Source organism: Equus caballus, chromosome 1, assembly GCF_041296265.1.
Source record: "Equus caballus isolate H_3958 breed thoroughbred chromosome 1, TB-T2T, whole genome shotgun sequence".
NCBI classification, from domain to species: Eukaryota; Metazoa; Chordata; class Mammalia; order Perissodactyla; family Equidae; genus Equus; species Equus caballus.
The window spans coordinates 91,973,209-91,991,226 of record NC_091684.1 but is presented as its reverse complement, the minus strand read 5'-3'; the positions used below and the strand labels follow the sequence as shown (position 1 = coordinate 91,991,226).

General features: G+C 40.5%; 1 protein-coding gene and 1 pseudogene across 1 annotated transcript; one reads left to right on the top strand and one right to left on the bottom strand.

Annotated features, from left to right (window-relative positions):
* The first annotated feature begins 1,955 nt into the window (after positions 1-1,955).
* On the top strand, positions 1,956-2,071 carry LOC111769817 (5S ribosomal RNA; annotated as a pseudogene).
* A 2,550-nt stretch (positions 2,072-4,621) lies between these two features.
* LOC100061806 (olfactory receptor 6S1-like) lies at positions 4,622-5,554 on the bottom strand. Its single transcript, XM_001493617.4, has one exon. The coding sequence runs from the start codon at positions 5,552-5,554 to the stop codon at positions 4,622-4,624; it is 933 nt and encodes a 310-aa protein (XP_001493667.4).
* Positions 5,555-18,018: the final 12,464 nt, after the last annotated feature.

Genomic DNA, 18,018 nt, shown 5'->3' with positions numbered 1-18,018 from the left:
ACAATTGTCCTTAAGTGTACTGTCTTTCATAATTATCTATATAATTACATTTACTGGTCCTCTTTGTTTTTCTGAGTGGGTTCAAATTATTCTCTGATGTAACTTGCTTCATGCTGAAGCATTTTCTTTAGTGTTTCTTTTAAGGTTGGCCTGCTGGCAAAGAATTCTCTCAGTTGTAGTAATCTGGGAATTCTTTATATCACCTTCATCTTTGAAAGGTAGTTTTGCTGGATATAAGGCTCTTTTTGCTATTGTGGTAAAAATACATAAAATAAATGTATCATTTTTCTTTACTTCATTCAGTTTTCTAGTAATTGCATTTTAGAAAAGTGCTTTTTATTGTGGTAAAATGTATATAACATAAAATTCACTTCCATTTTAGTGACTTTTAGGCATACAGTTCAGCAGCATTAAGTACATCATAATGTTTTGCTACTGTCACCACTGCCCATCTCCAGAACTTTCTCATCTTCCCAAACTGAAACTCTGTACCCATGAAACATTAACTCTCCATTCCCTGCTATCTGCAGCCACCAATGCATTTTTTATCTTTATGAATATGACTACTCTAGGTAGCTCATATACATGAATCATACAATAATTGTCCATTTCTGTCTGGCTTATTTCACTTAGCATAATGTTCAACATGTTTCATCCATATTGTATCATTTCTCATTTCATTCCTTTTTAAGGCTGACCAATATTCCATTATATGTACCACATTTTGTTTATCCGTTTATCCACTGATGAACACTAGGGTTGTTTCCAACTTTTGGCTATTGTGAATAATGCTGCTATGAACATTGGTGTAAAACCAATGTTGGTGTAAAATATCTGTTTAAGCCCCTGATTTTAATTTTCTTCTGGTGTATACCCATAAGGAAAAAGGCTGGATCATATGGCATTCAGTGTTAAATTATTTGAGAAACCGCTATACTGTTTTCCACAGTGGCTGCAACATTTTACCTTTCCACCAGCAGCGCAGAAGTGTTCTGATTTCTCCAGCTCCCCACCAACACTGTTATTTTATGTCGTTTTCATAATAGCCATCCTAAGGAGTCTGAGTGTATCTCATTGCAATTTTGATTTGCATTTCCATAGCGCTTGCTAATGTGAAGTATCTTTTCACCTACTTATTGGCCATTTGTATATCTTACCGGGAGAAATTTGATTTAATCCCTTTCCACAGTTTTGACTACTGTGGTTAAATTTTTTCTTGTTAAATTGTAGGAGTCCATATAATCTCGATATTAATCCCTTATATACATGATCTGCAAACATTTTCTCTCATTGCATGGGTTGTCTCTTCACTATGTGGACAGTGTTCTTTAATGCAGAATGTTTTGTGCATAAAAAAAAGCTTTGCATTTTGATCGTCTTGTTTAACTATTTTCTTTCATTGCCTCTGCTTTTGGTTTGATACTCCAGAAATTGATGTCAAATCCAATGTCATGAGAGGCCCTCTGGTCGCACTGGTGGCTCCAGGTGGGTTTGGGCAAGTTGGGGCCGGGCCAGAGCGGCGGGGCCAGGGCAACTGTTGGGAGGCTCCTCTGGCAGAAGAGGACTCTGAGGAGCAGGAGCCGGGTTCCCAAAGACCTTCTGGCACGACGCCTCGGGCCACGTGCCCCCGCGCAGCCCAATCACCTACGATCGATCACCGGATCCAGCAGGCAGAGAGCCTGGAGAGCCCCTATACTTGCTCCCTGTCCAGTTACCACCCCTCTCCCCGTGCCCTCGTGCCCTAGGACTCCTGAGCTCTGGGTGCGCAGCGGGGCAGCGCACCCCAGGGTTTGGCGGCTGGCTGGTCGCGGTGGGGGCGGGAGGCTGTAGCAGGCAGGCGGCAGGCGGCGGAGCGCAGGCGCAAGGGGCACCGGTGGCTGGGGCGCGTCACACAGGCCTGGGGCTCTCCATAACCCGGGGCAAGGAGACACCACGGGGCTTCTTTAGTGGCTAACGTCTACTGCGCTACCACCCTGAATGCGCCTGTTCTCGTCCAATCGGAAGTTAAGCAGGTGGGGCCTGGCTAGTACTTGGATGGGAGACCACCGGGGAATACCCGGTGCTGTAGGCTTTCGCCTCCTGCTTGTGGTTCCCTCCTGTTTTGCAACCGCCCCCAACCAGGGTCCCTCCACACAGCTCTGGTCCCCACCCCAACCCGCTTATGCCCTCGGCTGTCCCCACCCCACCCCGGCCGCTGTCCAGCTGCTTAAAAATTTTCTAGGAGGGTAGAGCTTATCTGGAGTGCTCTTACCACATAAGGAAAAAGACAGCAAAGGGGCGGCAAGAAACTTTTCGAGGTGATAGACAGGTTTATGGCATTGATAGTAATGATAGATTCTTGGATGTGTACTTACCTCCAAACATACCAAGTCTTATACATTAAATATCTACAAGTTTTTGTATGCCAATCATACTTCTATAAAGTACTTTAAAAAGTTATGATTGGAAGTGTCTTCAACGTAGATCTAGCTCAGGGGATTTTTCTCAATAAAATGTTTTACACTAGTAGAATCTAGTGCATTTATCTCCACATCAGGGTTTGTCTTTCCCTGGGTACCATCTGTGGCTGGCCATGTCCAGCCTGGATTCATAGATTCAGTTATGAATTTGTGGTCTTCATTATTCTATTTGTCAAGCTCACGCTTCAATCACAGTGTATCTTAAATTAATATAGAGTTCACATGATTGGCTTATGTGTAATCAATTATTCTCAAGTCTTGATTAAAACCTTGAAGAGGCTCACCCTCCATAGTTCAACTCTCCAGGTAGCCCATTATTTCCATGTTCTGCAGCATCATGATCTTACACCCATGAGCCATTTTCAAGAGGATCCTAGGGCTTATCTGCCTCAATCTCCACATTTTATGGATAAGGTGATTTAAGTGTTTTGGGAAGTTGGTCAGTTAGTTGAAGGCAGCACCAGACTTAGAACCCAGGGCTTGTCCAAGGCAAAATGGCTCAGCGTCTGGGGCTGGCCCCGTGGCTGAGTGGTTAAGTTCGCGCGCTCTGCTGCAGGCATCCCAGTGTTTCGTTGGTTCGAATCCTGGGCGCGGACATGGCACTGCTCATCAGACCACGCTGAGGCAGCGTCCCACATGCCGCAACTAGAAGAACCCACAACGAAGAATATACAACTATGTACCGGGGGGCTTTGGAGAGAAAAAGGAAATAATAAAAAATCTTTAAAAAAAAAAAATGGTTCAGCGTCTGCTATTGGTCCCTTTGAGTTCCATTCCCACTGCCACTTCCCTAAACCATCGTAACAGTCTCTTTATCTACTTTCTTACTCTGCTCTTGGCTTTTCCAATCTTTTTGATAAAATGTCCACATCTATGTACAATAATACATAGCTAATCATAACACATCTGTGATTTTCTAGACGTTGTTGATAATTCTTCACTGTCAATAAGATGAAATCTAAACTTTGTAATAGGACTTGCAAGGCCAAGAATGATCCAATCATGGTGTGGAACATATTTCATAAAATGTATTTGTGATTAATTAACTCAGAGTTTGGGTTAAGAAACAAACACAAGAAACATTGAGTTAATCTTTTTAGAGGCATTCCTCTGAAGCAGCAAAGACACATTTCTACCCTGGAAATAGGAGGTCAAAATGCACAAAGGCTAAGGATTGAGATAATGGAAATTTGGGGTTAGAATAGATTACACTATCAATTAGAAGATAACCTTGTAGTTGACAACACAGGTCCACCAGGAAAAAGTGTTTGAGTCGCTTAAATTGTTATGATCAGTAATATGAAGTAGATAAGCAAATAACTTAGATTCCATCACCTTGAGTCTTTGAAAGAAATCATACTCTTTCCATATCTGTATGATTTCTTCCAGAGATTCATGGTTCCTTCCCCTAATAGACACACATGCAGTAGTAACAGCTTTAGGATAAGAAGCAATTATAAATATGCACCATGCATCTGAGGGGCTGGAGCTAGAATAAATAATTTAGAAAAATAGGAGTATTGGTCAGCTGTGGGATGCTTTAGGTTTTACCTCTCCTTAGAGAATGGTCCAATATGGAAACATTTCTATTTCTCTCCCGCAGGGGGAATGATGCATAAATGTGTAGCTACAACAAGGGCCAAAAACAGCAATTAGGAGCCCATCTGATGCAAACCATTTATATTCCAGGTGAAGGGTGCTATGACTATTATTTCCTTGTGCTAGGTGAGGAGGGGATGTGGACCTGAGCATTGTTACTATTTCCATTGGTTCCTTCATAACCACAACCTAATAAACAGTCTTCCATTATTTAAATTAATTAAATGTTTTTTATTAAATAGTTATTTGTCCTCTTGAACCACATGTATGGCTAGAGAGAAGTAAAATAAAAGAGTATAAATTACTAAGTTTTAAAAATTTCGACACATTCTTTAAATCAGAGGGGAGCATATAAATTCAGCAAAGCATTTTGCAATTAAAATAAATTGTTGTCAACATATGGAATATTTAGGGAGAGGTATGATTTCGCCTTGCAAATGCAGATTTCCATTTTTCTAAGAATGTGCAAACAAACACTGGGAACACTGTGGAGAGCTGCATTGGCTGGAATAAACATACGTGGTTCTCTGAAGACTTCCACTCCAAGGTCCTGTGACTTTATTTTATTTTGATATTTTGATTCTGCACATCATCTCTCTCAGAGCCTGGTGGACCTGCTTGTTCCGCAGAGTGTAGATGACAGGGTTCAGGAGCGGAGTCACCACTGTGGTCACAAGGGCAGCTCCCCTGTTAGATTCCAGCCTATTTGTTTGCTTTGGTTTCACATATATAAAGACACAGCTGCCATACATCAGAGAGAGGACAATGAGGTGAGAGGAGCAGGTGGAGAAAGCCTTCCGTCGCTCCTTGGCTGATGGGAGGCAGATGATGGTGACTACTATGTTGCTGTACGCAATGATGGTTATGATGAGGGATGTCAAAAGGATACACAAAGCGAGGACAAAAGTCAAGGTTTCAACAGATGTGGTGTCAGAACAGGAGAGATGGATCAGGGGGCCAAGATCACAGAAGAAGTGAGGGATGACATGGGGACTACAGAAGGATAACTGGGAAACCTTCACCACCAGACCAGTGATGAGGGTCAATCCCAAAGCAATGCAGGCAGTGACCAGGAGGAGGCTAGTCCTCAGGTTCATGATGGTCGGGTAATGCAGAGGCTTGCAAATGGCCACGTACCGATCCACAGACATCACTGCCATGAGGAGGAAACCTGCTGCTCCCAGAAATAAGAAGACAAAAGCTTGTATGAAACAGGCAGGAAAGGAAATCGTTTGCGGGCCTAAAAGAAAGATGACCAGCAACTTAGGAATAACAGAACTTGTGACACAACACTCAGTGAATGAGAAGATGCTGAGGAAAAAGTACATAGGTGTCTGGAGCCGGGAGTCCGCACAGGTGATGGTGACTACGACCACATTGCCTGTGAGGGAAGCCAGGTACGCCAGCAGGTGCACCATGAAGAGGACCTTTCCCACGTGCTGGACAGCAGGAAACCCCTCCAAGGTGAATTCTTGGACCATTGTCCCATTCCCCATTTCTGTGGTCATCTCTTTCCTTTGCGGCATCACCTGCTGGTCTTAACCTACAGTAAAGAGATCACAGCTGGCTCTGAAGTTTTAGGCGAACAGAAGATCAAGTTATTTGACTACCTGAGAATGTGGCTAGGCAAGTAGCAAAGTGGTCCAGCGAATTGTTTCTTGACTCGGAAGCACCTCAGTTCAATACTAATCTCTAACCCCTGAGACAGGTCATCTTTCGAAAGGTAGTTAACCTTTCTAAACTTCACTTTCTCCCTCCGTACAATGAAGGTAATAAGATCTACCTGTTCATGGTCTTGCGCGAAATAAGTAAGATAAAGCAAGTAACTCACTTGGCATGGGATGCCAATGTTTCCTATGTGTTCCTCAAAGTCTAATTGGAATATTATGATCATTAAGATGCTCCTGTATCTAGCTTGATCACTAGACAGTGGTACTAAAATTTTCTTAGTTATAAAACTTTCATTTGTTTTTCAATATTATCAATTTGTAAATAAACATAACAGTAATATAGGCAATATTCTCTTTGAATATTCTTTTTAAAACATGCAACAAATTCTCTGGTCCAGGTCATCATCAACATCATCATCATCGTCATCATCATCATTAGTTGAGAACTTTACTCAACTTGGTCCTGTGCTGCTCACTGAAATTCAGTATTTCTTTCCTCCCCACAATAATCATGAGGGTTTGGTTGCCCCTACCCCCTCTTCTACTGAAGCAGAAATTGAGGCATAGAAAGGTAAGGTCACAAGGCTGGGACTTTTGCTACATCTGGCCAAATTGCAAGCCCCTGCTGTTTCTAAATGATGTGACAAAATATTTTAAAATAGGAACAAAGATTTTGTTGCTGATCTCTCAACTTTAAATGAAAGGTTAGCTTTATTTACCTTACTTTTTGTATCCTTAAGTTAATATCATTGATGAATTACTGACCTACAGAATGACACAGGCCCTAGAGTTGATTAGCTTTAGCACAATCATTTTGTAGAAGAGGCTGGAGACCAGAGACATTGGGGAGCTCAATAACAGCGTATAAGTTGTCAATCCAGGACTTACTCCACTTTCCTGAGCTCCATGCTGGCGTGTAAGAGGGATGGGGAGTGACAGGAGTCACAGATTAGCTCTCTTAGGAAGGATATTCTGGGAAGATGGCCCCCATGCACTCACTCTTACATCAAAGCCCAATGAACGCTCTCCTTCTCCCTTCAGTTCACTCAAAAAATCACTTCACCATGTTGGGCTCTCTTATCTCAACACCAAGCTGAAGGTCTGCAGTGTGAAATGTGTCTCTCTCACTAACCTGCCATGAACCAAGTTCTCCAAAGTGCTGCTCATGCAACCAGAGTCCTCACCTCTGTGTGACAATGCCAAGAGGGCAGCCTGAAGGGGCCTCTGCCTCTGCTCCAGTTGACAGCAGTGGGCCCACGGAGCTACCCCATTCCCTGAAGCCAGGAACATGCACAAGTCAACTCACTGGGGCATGACTTCCTCCTCTTGTAACTGTTCTCTTCCAGGAAATCAAGAGCTTCCTGTGGACTCAGGGGAAAGGGGAGTAAAAGGAAACTCATTTGTCACAGCCTGTTTTCCCACAGTGGGGTGAATATGGACCCCATATTCCCAGTGTCCCTGGCTGCAAAGCCCTGTTTTAAAGCCCAGAATGTTTCATACCACAACAAGGCTACATGGCAGTCTTAACCACTGAATCCCCACAAAATAGGAGGCAGAATTAAACAACCACATTTCACTGGCCCCGATTCTGGACAAGAACTTGACTCCAGGACTACTCAGGGTTTTGATGAAAGGTCTGGCTCTGCATCCCACAGTGGGTAAATGCCCACCTCACATGCAACGTTGCTGCCCACCTACTCTACCTGCTCACAGGAGCAGGCAGCTTCTCCTGAGTGCAGCCCTCGATCTGCTGAGAAAAGGCTCCTTCTGCTGGAGTTCTCCACTGTCATGGGCGCATCTGCTCCAAGATACGCTCTATTGCACTATGCTCCTCCATCATACCCTCACCTTCCCATGTGGAGAAGCATCCTTGCTCTACTGAATCACTGTCGAGCAGCTCCCAACATGCAGGTCTCAGGCTTCTGTGGTAGTCTTCCCACAAGACTGTGTGTGGTTACCAAGCAGGATGTGCCCAGCCAGTGAGCAGAGAGGGCAGGCTCCCAAACCTCATTAAGAGCTGAGGGGATGGGCACAAAGTAAAGGCAGGGTTGGAACCCTGGGGGCAGTTAATTGGTCACTGTTGAGAACAAGAGTTACTGACACAACCCTTATATTTATCTTTCGATTGTCTGTGGTGGAAATTGGCTCCCACATGTCCAGGCTGTCCTCTGCCAAGATTTTTCAAAGAAATTATGCGACTTAATTTCCCAAGTGTTTCTAAAATCCCAATTTGAATGTTGCTACTGATTCGAGGGAAAAGCCAGACCAAAAGTTTCTACATGTGATGTGTGCACTGAGGCCAGAGCATAGAGGTTAAGAGAACAGATTTCATTGTGAGAAAGAGCTGGATTACACCATGGCTGTTCTCACCTTTTGGGCAAGACACTGGTTTTTGAGGAATGAGATGAGGAAATCCATCTTCCTCTCTCAAACATTCTTCATGCCTCCGCCAACATTATGATTCTTTTCATTGAATATTTTTGTCTGAAGAATATCTTTGTTTCCATTCCCAATCTCCCTGAAAAAGAGAAGCATGCATTTCCCCCTCTTCAGGGAAGGATAGGGAATAATTAGGTGGTTTCTGTGACGTCTCTAACCTGGCCCGTCCCTCTATTTTTAAAAAAACCTCGGAAGTAGCTCTCCAGATTCCTACTAGGATCTTCTTGCAGAAGAGGAAGGAAGAGAAGTGGGCACCAGGGTGGAGAAGCTGTTACCCTAGCAACCACTGGCTTGGAAGGCTGCTTGTCCTCCTGGGTACGTCAGCTGGGCTGAGCGGCAGGAATGATCCATGTTTCTACGGCCTCTGGCTTCTCGTTGAAAGCCAAGGAAGGAGACGAAATTCCCAAAATATATTTTCGGGCAACCTTGGATATGTGGTAGCTGAATGGAGATCTGTTCTGCCTCAATATTTCCTCACCAGTAATGATCGCGCAAAGTCAAGGCAAATGTTATAAAATTTCCCAAATATTCATGTGGCTCCCACGGTCCTACAAATAGACAAAATCATTTCTGTAACATCTGTCCATCCACACACTCTGCTTTCAATCCATGCCAAACCTGGACTGAATGGTCATATTCTCAGTTGGAAGTTAGGGAAAACATGGGAGATGAATTACAGAAACTGGAGCAAAGTGAGACCATAAAGACTACTGCCCAGATAAAGGCCCATTTGCATAGGATTCTTTTAATTTTATTCAGTGCCAGCTTCATGGTGCAGAAATACCTGTGCCACCTGAGCAAGTCCCAATGCCAAGACTGGGAGGAGAGAGGACTGGCATGTATTTGGTGAAAGGCTTACAAAGGGGAAGCTCAGATGGGGTGAACTAACTATATCATGCATCTAGCCTAAGGGGTGCTGACCTGGCACCAAGAAATATTTCAAAGCTTCCTTTGTCTATATTTCTCTTTTCTGGATAGTGCCTTCACAGCTCTCCAATACCCAGTATTTCTTTGTGCTTTTCAATGACACCTTGAGATTTCGTTTGTGAAATTTTTCAGTATTCCTTGTGCTTTGAGGATTTATTAGCTTGTTAATGAAAGAGATAGCTCTTAAAGTTGTGTTTCTGATTATCTAACAACGGAGACAAAAAGCAAACATCAGCTTGTGACTTTCCCTCTGCAGCATATTGTTATGCTTACCACTCTGTCCCTGTGCCACTTTTCAAAAATTAGGCTACACTAATATTCAGAATTTATATAATAAGCATATTTTGGTTTAAAATGTACCTGATTAATATGATCTGTTCATCGAAAAGTTTCGATGTCTTGTATTATATGCCTTAGTAAGAAGACTAAGTAGGGCCTAATGAAAGGTCAATCCTATCACCCATGATATTGTGGGTGATATTGTGAGAGAGACTAGCGGATGCTAAGTTGAACAGGAAATGGGGATTGGGATGGGGAGAAGCAGTGTCAGCAGCCCGAACACCAGTCTGACGGTGGAGTTGCTGTAAAACTGATAATACGTTGAGAACCAAACTAACTCTTCATGAAATTTCCATAAAAAGAAGCCAACAATCCCAATGGGGACCCAGAACACATGAGTTCTGATCCAGAGGGCTCGTTAATATCATACCCAATACCATCCACCATGTGAGGGAAAGCATATTAGTGTAAGTATCTTCCAACCTGGGACCAGGAGGGAAAGATGAGGTATAAGATAATTTATGAGATCTGAATTTCTTATTTTGTTTTTTATTCAAGCAAGGGAAAAAGAAATAGTTTCTTTTTTAATGAAGCTCCCACTATAGAATGATTAAGAGGAATACTGTGGATGGGATAGGAAGAGGTGGAAAAAGCCATCTGTAAATCTCAAAAGAAGCTATGTTGTAAGATTCTGCACCTTCACTTTTATTACTTTCCTGGTGGGATTTCCTGGGTTTGTCTCACCTTTGATGTGTGGAGGCTCAAGGTTTTGGGGAGAACACGTGTGGTTTTAAGTGGTGTCCTTAGTACCAAAATTCCTAAGCACCTTCATCTCAAGACCTTTCCAGCATGAAATGGTGAATGTGACGTTTTGCAAGGTCAAGATTTGACACAAAGTATTGAAGACCCCCCAATAAAATTTGCAACAACAAACTCCTTTGAAATGGGGGTGAAGTTCACATAAGTTCATGCCTCTCCTGATGACACCCTCACAGCTTATTATGTGATACAGTGTTTTACTGTTATGGGAAGGGATCCTTCTTAGATGAGAAGATGAAAGATGTGCAGTGGAGAGAGAAAACTAATTTATATAATCTCCTTTAGGAAATGCGATCCTTTTGGCTGGGCTTGAGACATCACCTCACCAATTAGCGTTATATAGAGGTGTGACATGAAGTCAGTTTCTGAGATTCCTAAGACTCGGTAAACCAGATTGATCTCTTTCCACACATATAAATGTGGGGATCTCAGGGTGATCAGACCTGTTTGTGCAGGTGTTAGGGAGATGTTTCCTAGAATTATAACACCATCAGATTCAGTCTTCTTCGCCAGATCTTGTCACTGCTTGGAGGCAAAACTCCTGAGAAGAATTCTCAGGAAACAGAGGAGACAAACTGAAATTCCTCAACCTCCTAAAGGGACTGGAATGCTCAATTTCGGCAGAGGTAGCTATCTGCCTCTTCTTCCTTATGTGGAGGTCAGGCCATCCACAAGGCAGGGAAGGAAAGGCACCAGTGCAGGCACCGTGGGGGAGCCCGTGCTCAGGCTGATGAGAGGCACACTGCCAGGGTAAGCAAGTGCTGTATCCTCAGAAGTCTGGCTTCTTCTGGCAGTGTGCCTCCCCTTTGTACATCAGGTCTGCTGATAGGGGAAGATACATCCAAGGAAAAACAGAGGAGCTGGGTGGGCTCCGTTCTGCTTTCTTCTCACATTCATCTTAGTTTGACTCTGTTTGGAAAAGAATGGAAATCCACTTAACCTCAGTCATTGAGGGGGTCTTATTTTACGAGTGGCATCTCATTCATAGAAACCCTGAAACCAGAGTCACAGTAGGCCTGGTCCTCATGGATAGTGAAGGAGGAGAAGGTTGTAGGTGTAAGACAGCTCTCAGAACTTCAGAATCTCGGCTTTTGGATCATCCATCCACTGCTCTCCCACTCTACAACACTACTCTCAACACTCTAGCCACCTTCTTCATGTCTCCAACTTTGCATCTTTCTGCCAAATATGTTCTCTATACTCTTAATTTCTATCCCTGTATCACTTTAGTGACATGGGGTCCATAGTGGCTGTGATGCTTTTGTGTGGTACATCTCAGTGTTTCATTTAAGAGAGAAACAACACAAATCTTCCACTCTTCCAAAAGGTATGAAAAGAGTTAATAAAATAATTTCCAAAACATTTTATGAAGTAGGATATTGTCTTTTCCCCTCAGGTTTATTGAGATATAATTGACATACAACATTATGTAAGTTTAAGGTGAAAAAAGGGATGATATGATACACATGTATATGACAAAAAGTATTCCACAATAAGTGTAGTTAACACATCCTTCACCTCACATCGTTACCATTTTGTTGTCATGGTAGGAACATTAAAACTACTCTTATAGCAACTTTCAAGTATGCAATACAGTATATTATTAGCCATAGTCGCAATGCTGTCCCTTAGATACTCAGAACTTACTCATCTTATAACGGAAAGTTGATACCCTTTGACCAACATCTACCCATTTACCCCTCCCCTCAGCCCCTGGCAACCACCGATCCACTCTCTGTTTCTATGAGTTCAATGTTTTTAAATTCCACTAGTAAATGAGAACATATAGTAATTGTCTTTCTCTGCCTTATTTTACTTAGCAAAATCCTCTCAAGATCTACCTACATTGTTAAAATGGCCAGATTTCCAACTTTTTAAAAGTTGAATAGTAGTCCATTTGATATCTATCTACCTAACTACCTATCTACACAGGCATTTTATTTCTTTCCTTGTCTTTAATAGTCACCACACTATAATTTACATCTCCAGGACTTATTTATTTTATAATTGTCAGTTTGTAGCTTTTGACTGCCTTCACACAATTCTCCAACTCCCCCACCACATGCAGCATCTCGTGACTACCAATCTGTTTGTTATATCCATACATTCTGTTTTTGCTTTTGTTTTTTCTTTTGGATTCCACATATAAGTGAGATCACACAGTATTTGTCTTTCTCTGTCTGACTTATTTCACTTAGCATAATGCCCTCAAGGTCCATCCGTGTTGTCACAAATAGCAGGATTCCTTTTATAAGGTTGAATAATATTCCACTGTGTATATATATATACCATGTTTTCCTTACCCATCCATCACTTGATGGACACTTAGGTTGTTTCCATATCTGGGCTTTTGTAAATAATGCTGCAGTGAACACGAGGGTGCAGATATCTTTCTGAGATAGTGATTTCAATTCCATTGGACACATACCTAGAAGTGGGATTGCTGGATCATATGGTAGTTCGATTTTTAATGTTTGAGGAAACTCCATAGTGTGTTCCATAATGGCTGCACCAATATACATTCCCATCAGCTGTACCCAAAGGCTTCCTTTTCTCCACACCCTGGCCAACACTTATCTCTTGTTTGTTGCATAAGAAGCATCCTAAGAAGCATGAGGTATCTCATTGTGGTTTTGAGTTTCATCCCTGATGATTAGTGATGTTGAGCACTTTTTCATGGCCTTGTTGGCCATTTGTATGTCTTCTTTGGGAAACGACTGTTCAGAATCTTTGCCCTTTCTTTAATTGAGTTGTGGTTTTTTTGCTGTTCAGTTGTATGAGTTGCTTATGTATTTTGGGTATTAAACCCTTATTGGAGATATTGTCGGCAAATATTTTCTTCCATTCGGTAGGTTGCCTTTTCATTTTGTTGATTGTTTCCTTTGCTGTGCAGAAGCTTTTTAGTTTGATGAGTCCCACTTGTTTAATTTTGCTTCTGTTGCTTGTGCTTTGCTGTCATATCCAAAAAGCATCACCAAGACCAATATCAAGGAGCTTTTACCCTCTGTTTTCTTCTAGGAGTTTTACGGTTTCAGGTCTTGTGTTTAAGTCTTTAATCCATTTTGAGTTGATTTTGTAAATGGTGTAGGATAAGGGCCCACTTTCATTCTCTTGCTGTGGATATCAGTTAGCCCAACATCATTTACTGAAGAGACTTTTCTTTCCCCATTGTGTATGCTTGGCACCCTTGTCATAGAGTATTTGACTGTATATATGTGGGTTTATTTTTGGACTCTCTATTCTGTTCCATTGGTCTATGTGTCTATTTTTATGCCAGTACCTACTGTTTTGATTACTACAGCTTTGTCATGTAGTTTGACATCAGGAGGTGTGATGCCTCCACCTTTGTTCTTCTTTCTCAAGATCGTTTAGGCTATTCATGGTTCCATACAAATTTGAGGATTGCTTTTCTATGTCTGTGAAAAATACTGTTGGAACGTTGATAGGGACTGCATTGGCTCTGTAGATCATTTTGGGCTGTATGGACATTTTCACAATATGAAATCTTCCAATCCAAGGATATGGAGTATCTTTCCATTTTTTTGTGTCTTTAATTTCTTTCATCATTATCTCATAGTTTTCAGAGTACATGTCTTTCACCTCCCTGGTTATGTTTATTTCTAGGTATTTTATTCTTTTTGATGCTACTGTAAATGGAATCGTTTTGATTTAATTTTCAGTTCGCTCATTGCTAGTGTATAGAAAAACATTTGATCTATGTATTTTAATTTTATAACCTACAAAGTTGCCAAACTCATTGGATAATTCTAATTACTTTGCATGTGAGTGTGTGTGCGGGTTTGTGTGTATGTGTGCATGTATTCCTTTTATGCAAGACTATGTCACTGAGACTAGAGATAGTTTTACTTCTTATTCATCTGTCTAGATGCCTTTGCTTTCTTTTTCTTGCCCAATTGCCTTTGCCAAAACCTCCAGTACAAGGTTGAATGGAAGTGATGAAAGCAGGCATCCTTTCTTGTTTCTGATTTAAGGGGTAAGCATCTAGCCTTTCATAATTAAGTTTAATGTTAGCTGTGGTATTTTCATAGGTGCCCTTTACCAAATTGAGAAAGTTCCTTTTATTCCTGTTGTTTTCTTAGTGTTTTTACCATGATAATGTGTTTGGAGTTTCTTAAATGCTTTGTTTCTGACATCAATTGAGACATCATTTTTTCTCCCGTATTCGATTAATATGGAATGTTACTTTACTGATTTTCAGTGAAGCTGTCCTTCCAAAGCCTATTTGGTCGTGGTGTATACCACTGTTGTTTTTAAACTTGCTCTGTTCAGTGTCAGTATTTTTTCTGAGACTATTTGTGACTGTATTCCTAAGAGATATTGACCTTTAGTTTTCTTATTATGTCTTTTTCTGGTTTGGTTTCAGGGTAAAACCAGCCTCATAAAATGGGTTGTGAAATGTTCCCTCACTTCTACTTTTTGGGAAAGTTTGTTAAGAATTGGCATTAATACTTCCTTGAATGTTTGGTAGTAGCCAGTGGTGAAGGCTTCTGGGTTGGGCTTTTCTTTGTCGGTAGTTTTTTGATTCTTGATTCAATCTTTTCACTTGTTATAGGTCTATTCAGATTGTCTGTTGCTTCTTAAGTCAGTTTTGGCGGCTTGGGTTTTTCCAGGAATTTGTTCATTTCTCTAAGTTATGTAATTCGTTGGCATGCAGTTGTTCATGGAATTTCCTTATAATCATTCTTATTTTTGTCAGAACAGTGCTGATGTCCCTCTTTCCTTCCTGATTTTAGACACCTGCGTCTCGTCTCTCCCCCAACACCTCAATGATCAATCTCGCTCTCATTATTTTAGCTGAAGTTTCTCAGTTGTGTTCATCTTTTCAAAGACCAACTTTTGGTTTAATTGATTTTCCCTATCAATTTTCATCCTCTGTTTCATTCTTGTCCACTTTGCTCTTATTTCCTTCCTTCTGTTGTTTTAAGTTAGCTTTCTCTTCTTTTGATAGTGCCTTGAGGTGAAGTTTAGTTTATTTATTTGAGATTTTTCTTCGTTTTTAATATTAGTGTTTACAGCTCTAAAATTCCCTCTATGTAGTGCTTTGGCTGCATCTCATAAGTTTTGGTATGATGTATCATTTTCATCTCAAGGCATTTTCTGATTTCCCTTGTGATTTCTTCTTTGACCTATTGGTTATTTAGGAATGTATTGTTTAAGTTCCACATATTTTTGAATTCCCCAGCACCATCACTGGATTGGATTTATGGCTGCCATTTTACTCCTTATTTTCTATAAGTCTTATGTCTTTTTTTTTTTTTTCCTGTTTCTCCTACACTGTTTTCTTTTCCGTTAAGTGAATGTTTTCTAATATAACATTTTAATTCTGTTAATGATTTTTTGCTATATTATGAGTTATTTTCCTAGTGATTGCTGTAGGGTTTATAATATAAGTTTCACCTATTAGAATCTACTTCAGATTTATGCAAATTTAATTCTAGGGTGATATAGAAAATTACTCCCACATAGGCCTATTCCCTTTCCCTCTTTTGTCTTATTTCTGTTATATATATTATGCCTTTGCAATATATGTATTATAAACCTGACAATATATTGTTATAATCATTACTTTCATTTTTTCTTTTTTGTGTGTGTCGAAGACTAGCCCTGAGCTAACATCTGTGCCCATCTTTGTCGGATTCATGTGTGGGACTCCTGCCACAGCATGGCTTGATATGGCATATGTAGGTCTGCGCCCTGGATCCCTAGCAGTGAACTCCCGGCCACCAAAGCAGAACATGTGAACTTAACCACTAGCCACTGGCTGGCCCCAGTTTTATATCTTTTAAAGAAGTTGAGAGAAGAAAGAAGAGTATGTATATATTTATAGAATTTGTTATGTTAACCTTCTTATTTATTATTTCTGGCTTTCTTCACTTCCTTTGTAGATTTGAATTGCATCTGGTGTCGTTTCTTTGCTCCAATATAGGTTTTCTCCTGCCAACATCCTTTGTGCTGTTAGTGTAAAATACATTGCATTTGTATATAAGTCCATCAAATACAATTATATATATATATATATATATATATATATATGCAATTGCCATTTAAATCAGTTAAGAGAAGAAAAGAAGAAAACATACAATTGTCATGAAGTGTACTGTCTTTTATAATTACCTGTATTATTACACTTACTGGTCCTCTTTGTTTTTATGAGTGGGTTCAGATTATTCTCTGATGTTACTTGCTTCATGCTGAAGAGTTTCTTTAGTGTTTCTTTTAAGGTTGGCCTGCTGGCAAAGAATTCTCTCAATTATAGTCATCTGGGAATGTCATTATTTCATCTTCATCTTTGAAAGGTAGTTTTTCTGGATATAGGTTCTTTTAATTATTGTGGTAGAAATACATAAAATAAATGTATCTTTTTTCTTTATTTCATTCAGTTTTCTAGTAATTGTATTTTAGAAAAGTGTTTTTTATTGTGGTAAATGTGTATAACATAAAATTCACTCCCATTTAAGTGATTTTTAGGCGTACAGTTCAGCAGCATTAAGTACATCATAATGTTTTGCTACTGTCACACTTTCCATCTCCAGAACTTTCTCATCTTCCCAAACTGAAACTCTGTGCCCATGAAACATTAATTCTCCATTCCCTGCTATCTGCAGCCACCAATTTATTTTTTGTCATCATGAATTTGACTACTCTAGGTAGCTTGTATATGTGAATCATACAATATTTGTCCTTTTCTGTCTGGTTTATTTCACTTGGCATAAAGTTGTACATGTTTCATCCGTATTATATGATTTCTAATTTGATTTCTTTTTAAGGCTGAATAATATTCCATTGTATGTAGCACATTTTGTTTATCCATTTATCCACTGATGAAGCCTTGGGTTATTTCCAACTTTTGCCTATAGTGAATAATGCTGCCATGAACATTGGTGTAAAATAAATGTTGCTGTAAAGTATATGTTTAAGTCACTGCTTTTATTTTTATTTTTTGGTGTGTACCCATAAGTAGAATGGCGGGATCATATGACAATTGGATGTTTAATTTTTTGAGAAATTGCCGTACTATTTTCCACAGTGGCTGTAACATTTTACATTTCCACCAGCAATGCACAAGTGTTCTGAATTCTCCAGATCCTAACCAACATTGTTATTTTATGTGGTTTTGATAATAGCCATTTTAAGGGGTATGAGGGGTATCTAACTGCGGTTTTGACTTGCATTTCCCTAGTGCTTACTAATGTTAAGCCTCTTTTCACCTACTTATTGGTGATCTGATAATCCTACTGGGAGAAATTTCTATTTAAGCCCTTTCCACACTTTTGAATAGTGTGGTTAATTTTTTTCGTGTTAAATTGTAGCTGTTCTTCATGTCATCTGGATATTAATCCCTTATCATATATATGATGCGTAAAAATTTTCTGTCATTTCATGGGTTGTCTCTTCACTATGTTCACAGCGTTATTTAATGCTCAAAGTTTGTCCACAAAATAAAAGTTTTGAAACGTGATCAAGTCTAGCATAATTATTTTTCTTTTATTGCCTATTCTTTTGGGATGATATTCCAGAAATAAATGTCAACTCCAATGTCATGAGGAACCCTCTGGGGACACTTGTGGCTCCGTGTGGGTTTCAGCGACTCTGAGCCAGGCCTTGGCGGTGGAAGCAGACAAATCTCTGGTTGGCAGGCTCCTGGGTAGAAAGGGTACAAAGAGAAGCGCCAGCACTGGGCGCTGACACACCGATGTGACGACGAGGAGATGCTCCCAACGCTGGGCAACATGACCACAAGCAGTACGATATACTGAAACCCACTGCTGAGTCCAGCAAAAAGGCAGGGGGCATGAGGCTATCAG

Bases quoted from the DNA above. Each gene is read 5' to 3' on its own strand.
- LOC100061806 (XM_001493617.4), bottom strand. From the start codon at position 5,554: ATGGGGAATGGGACAATGGTCCAAGAATTCACCTTGGAGGGGTTTCCT.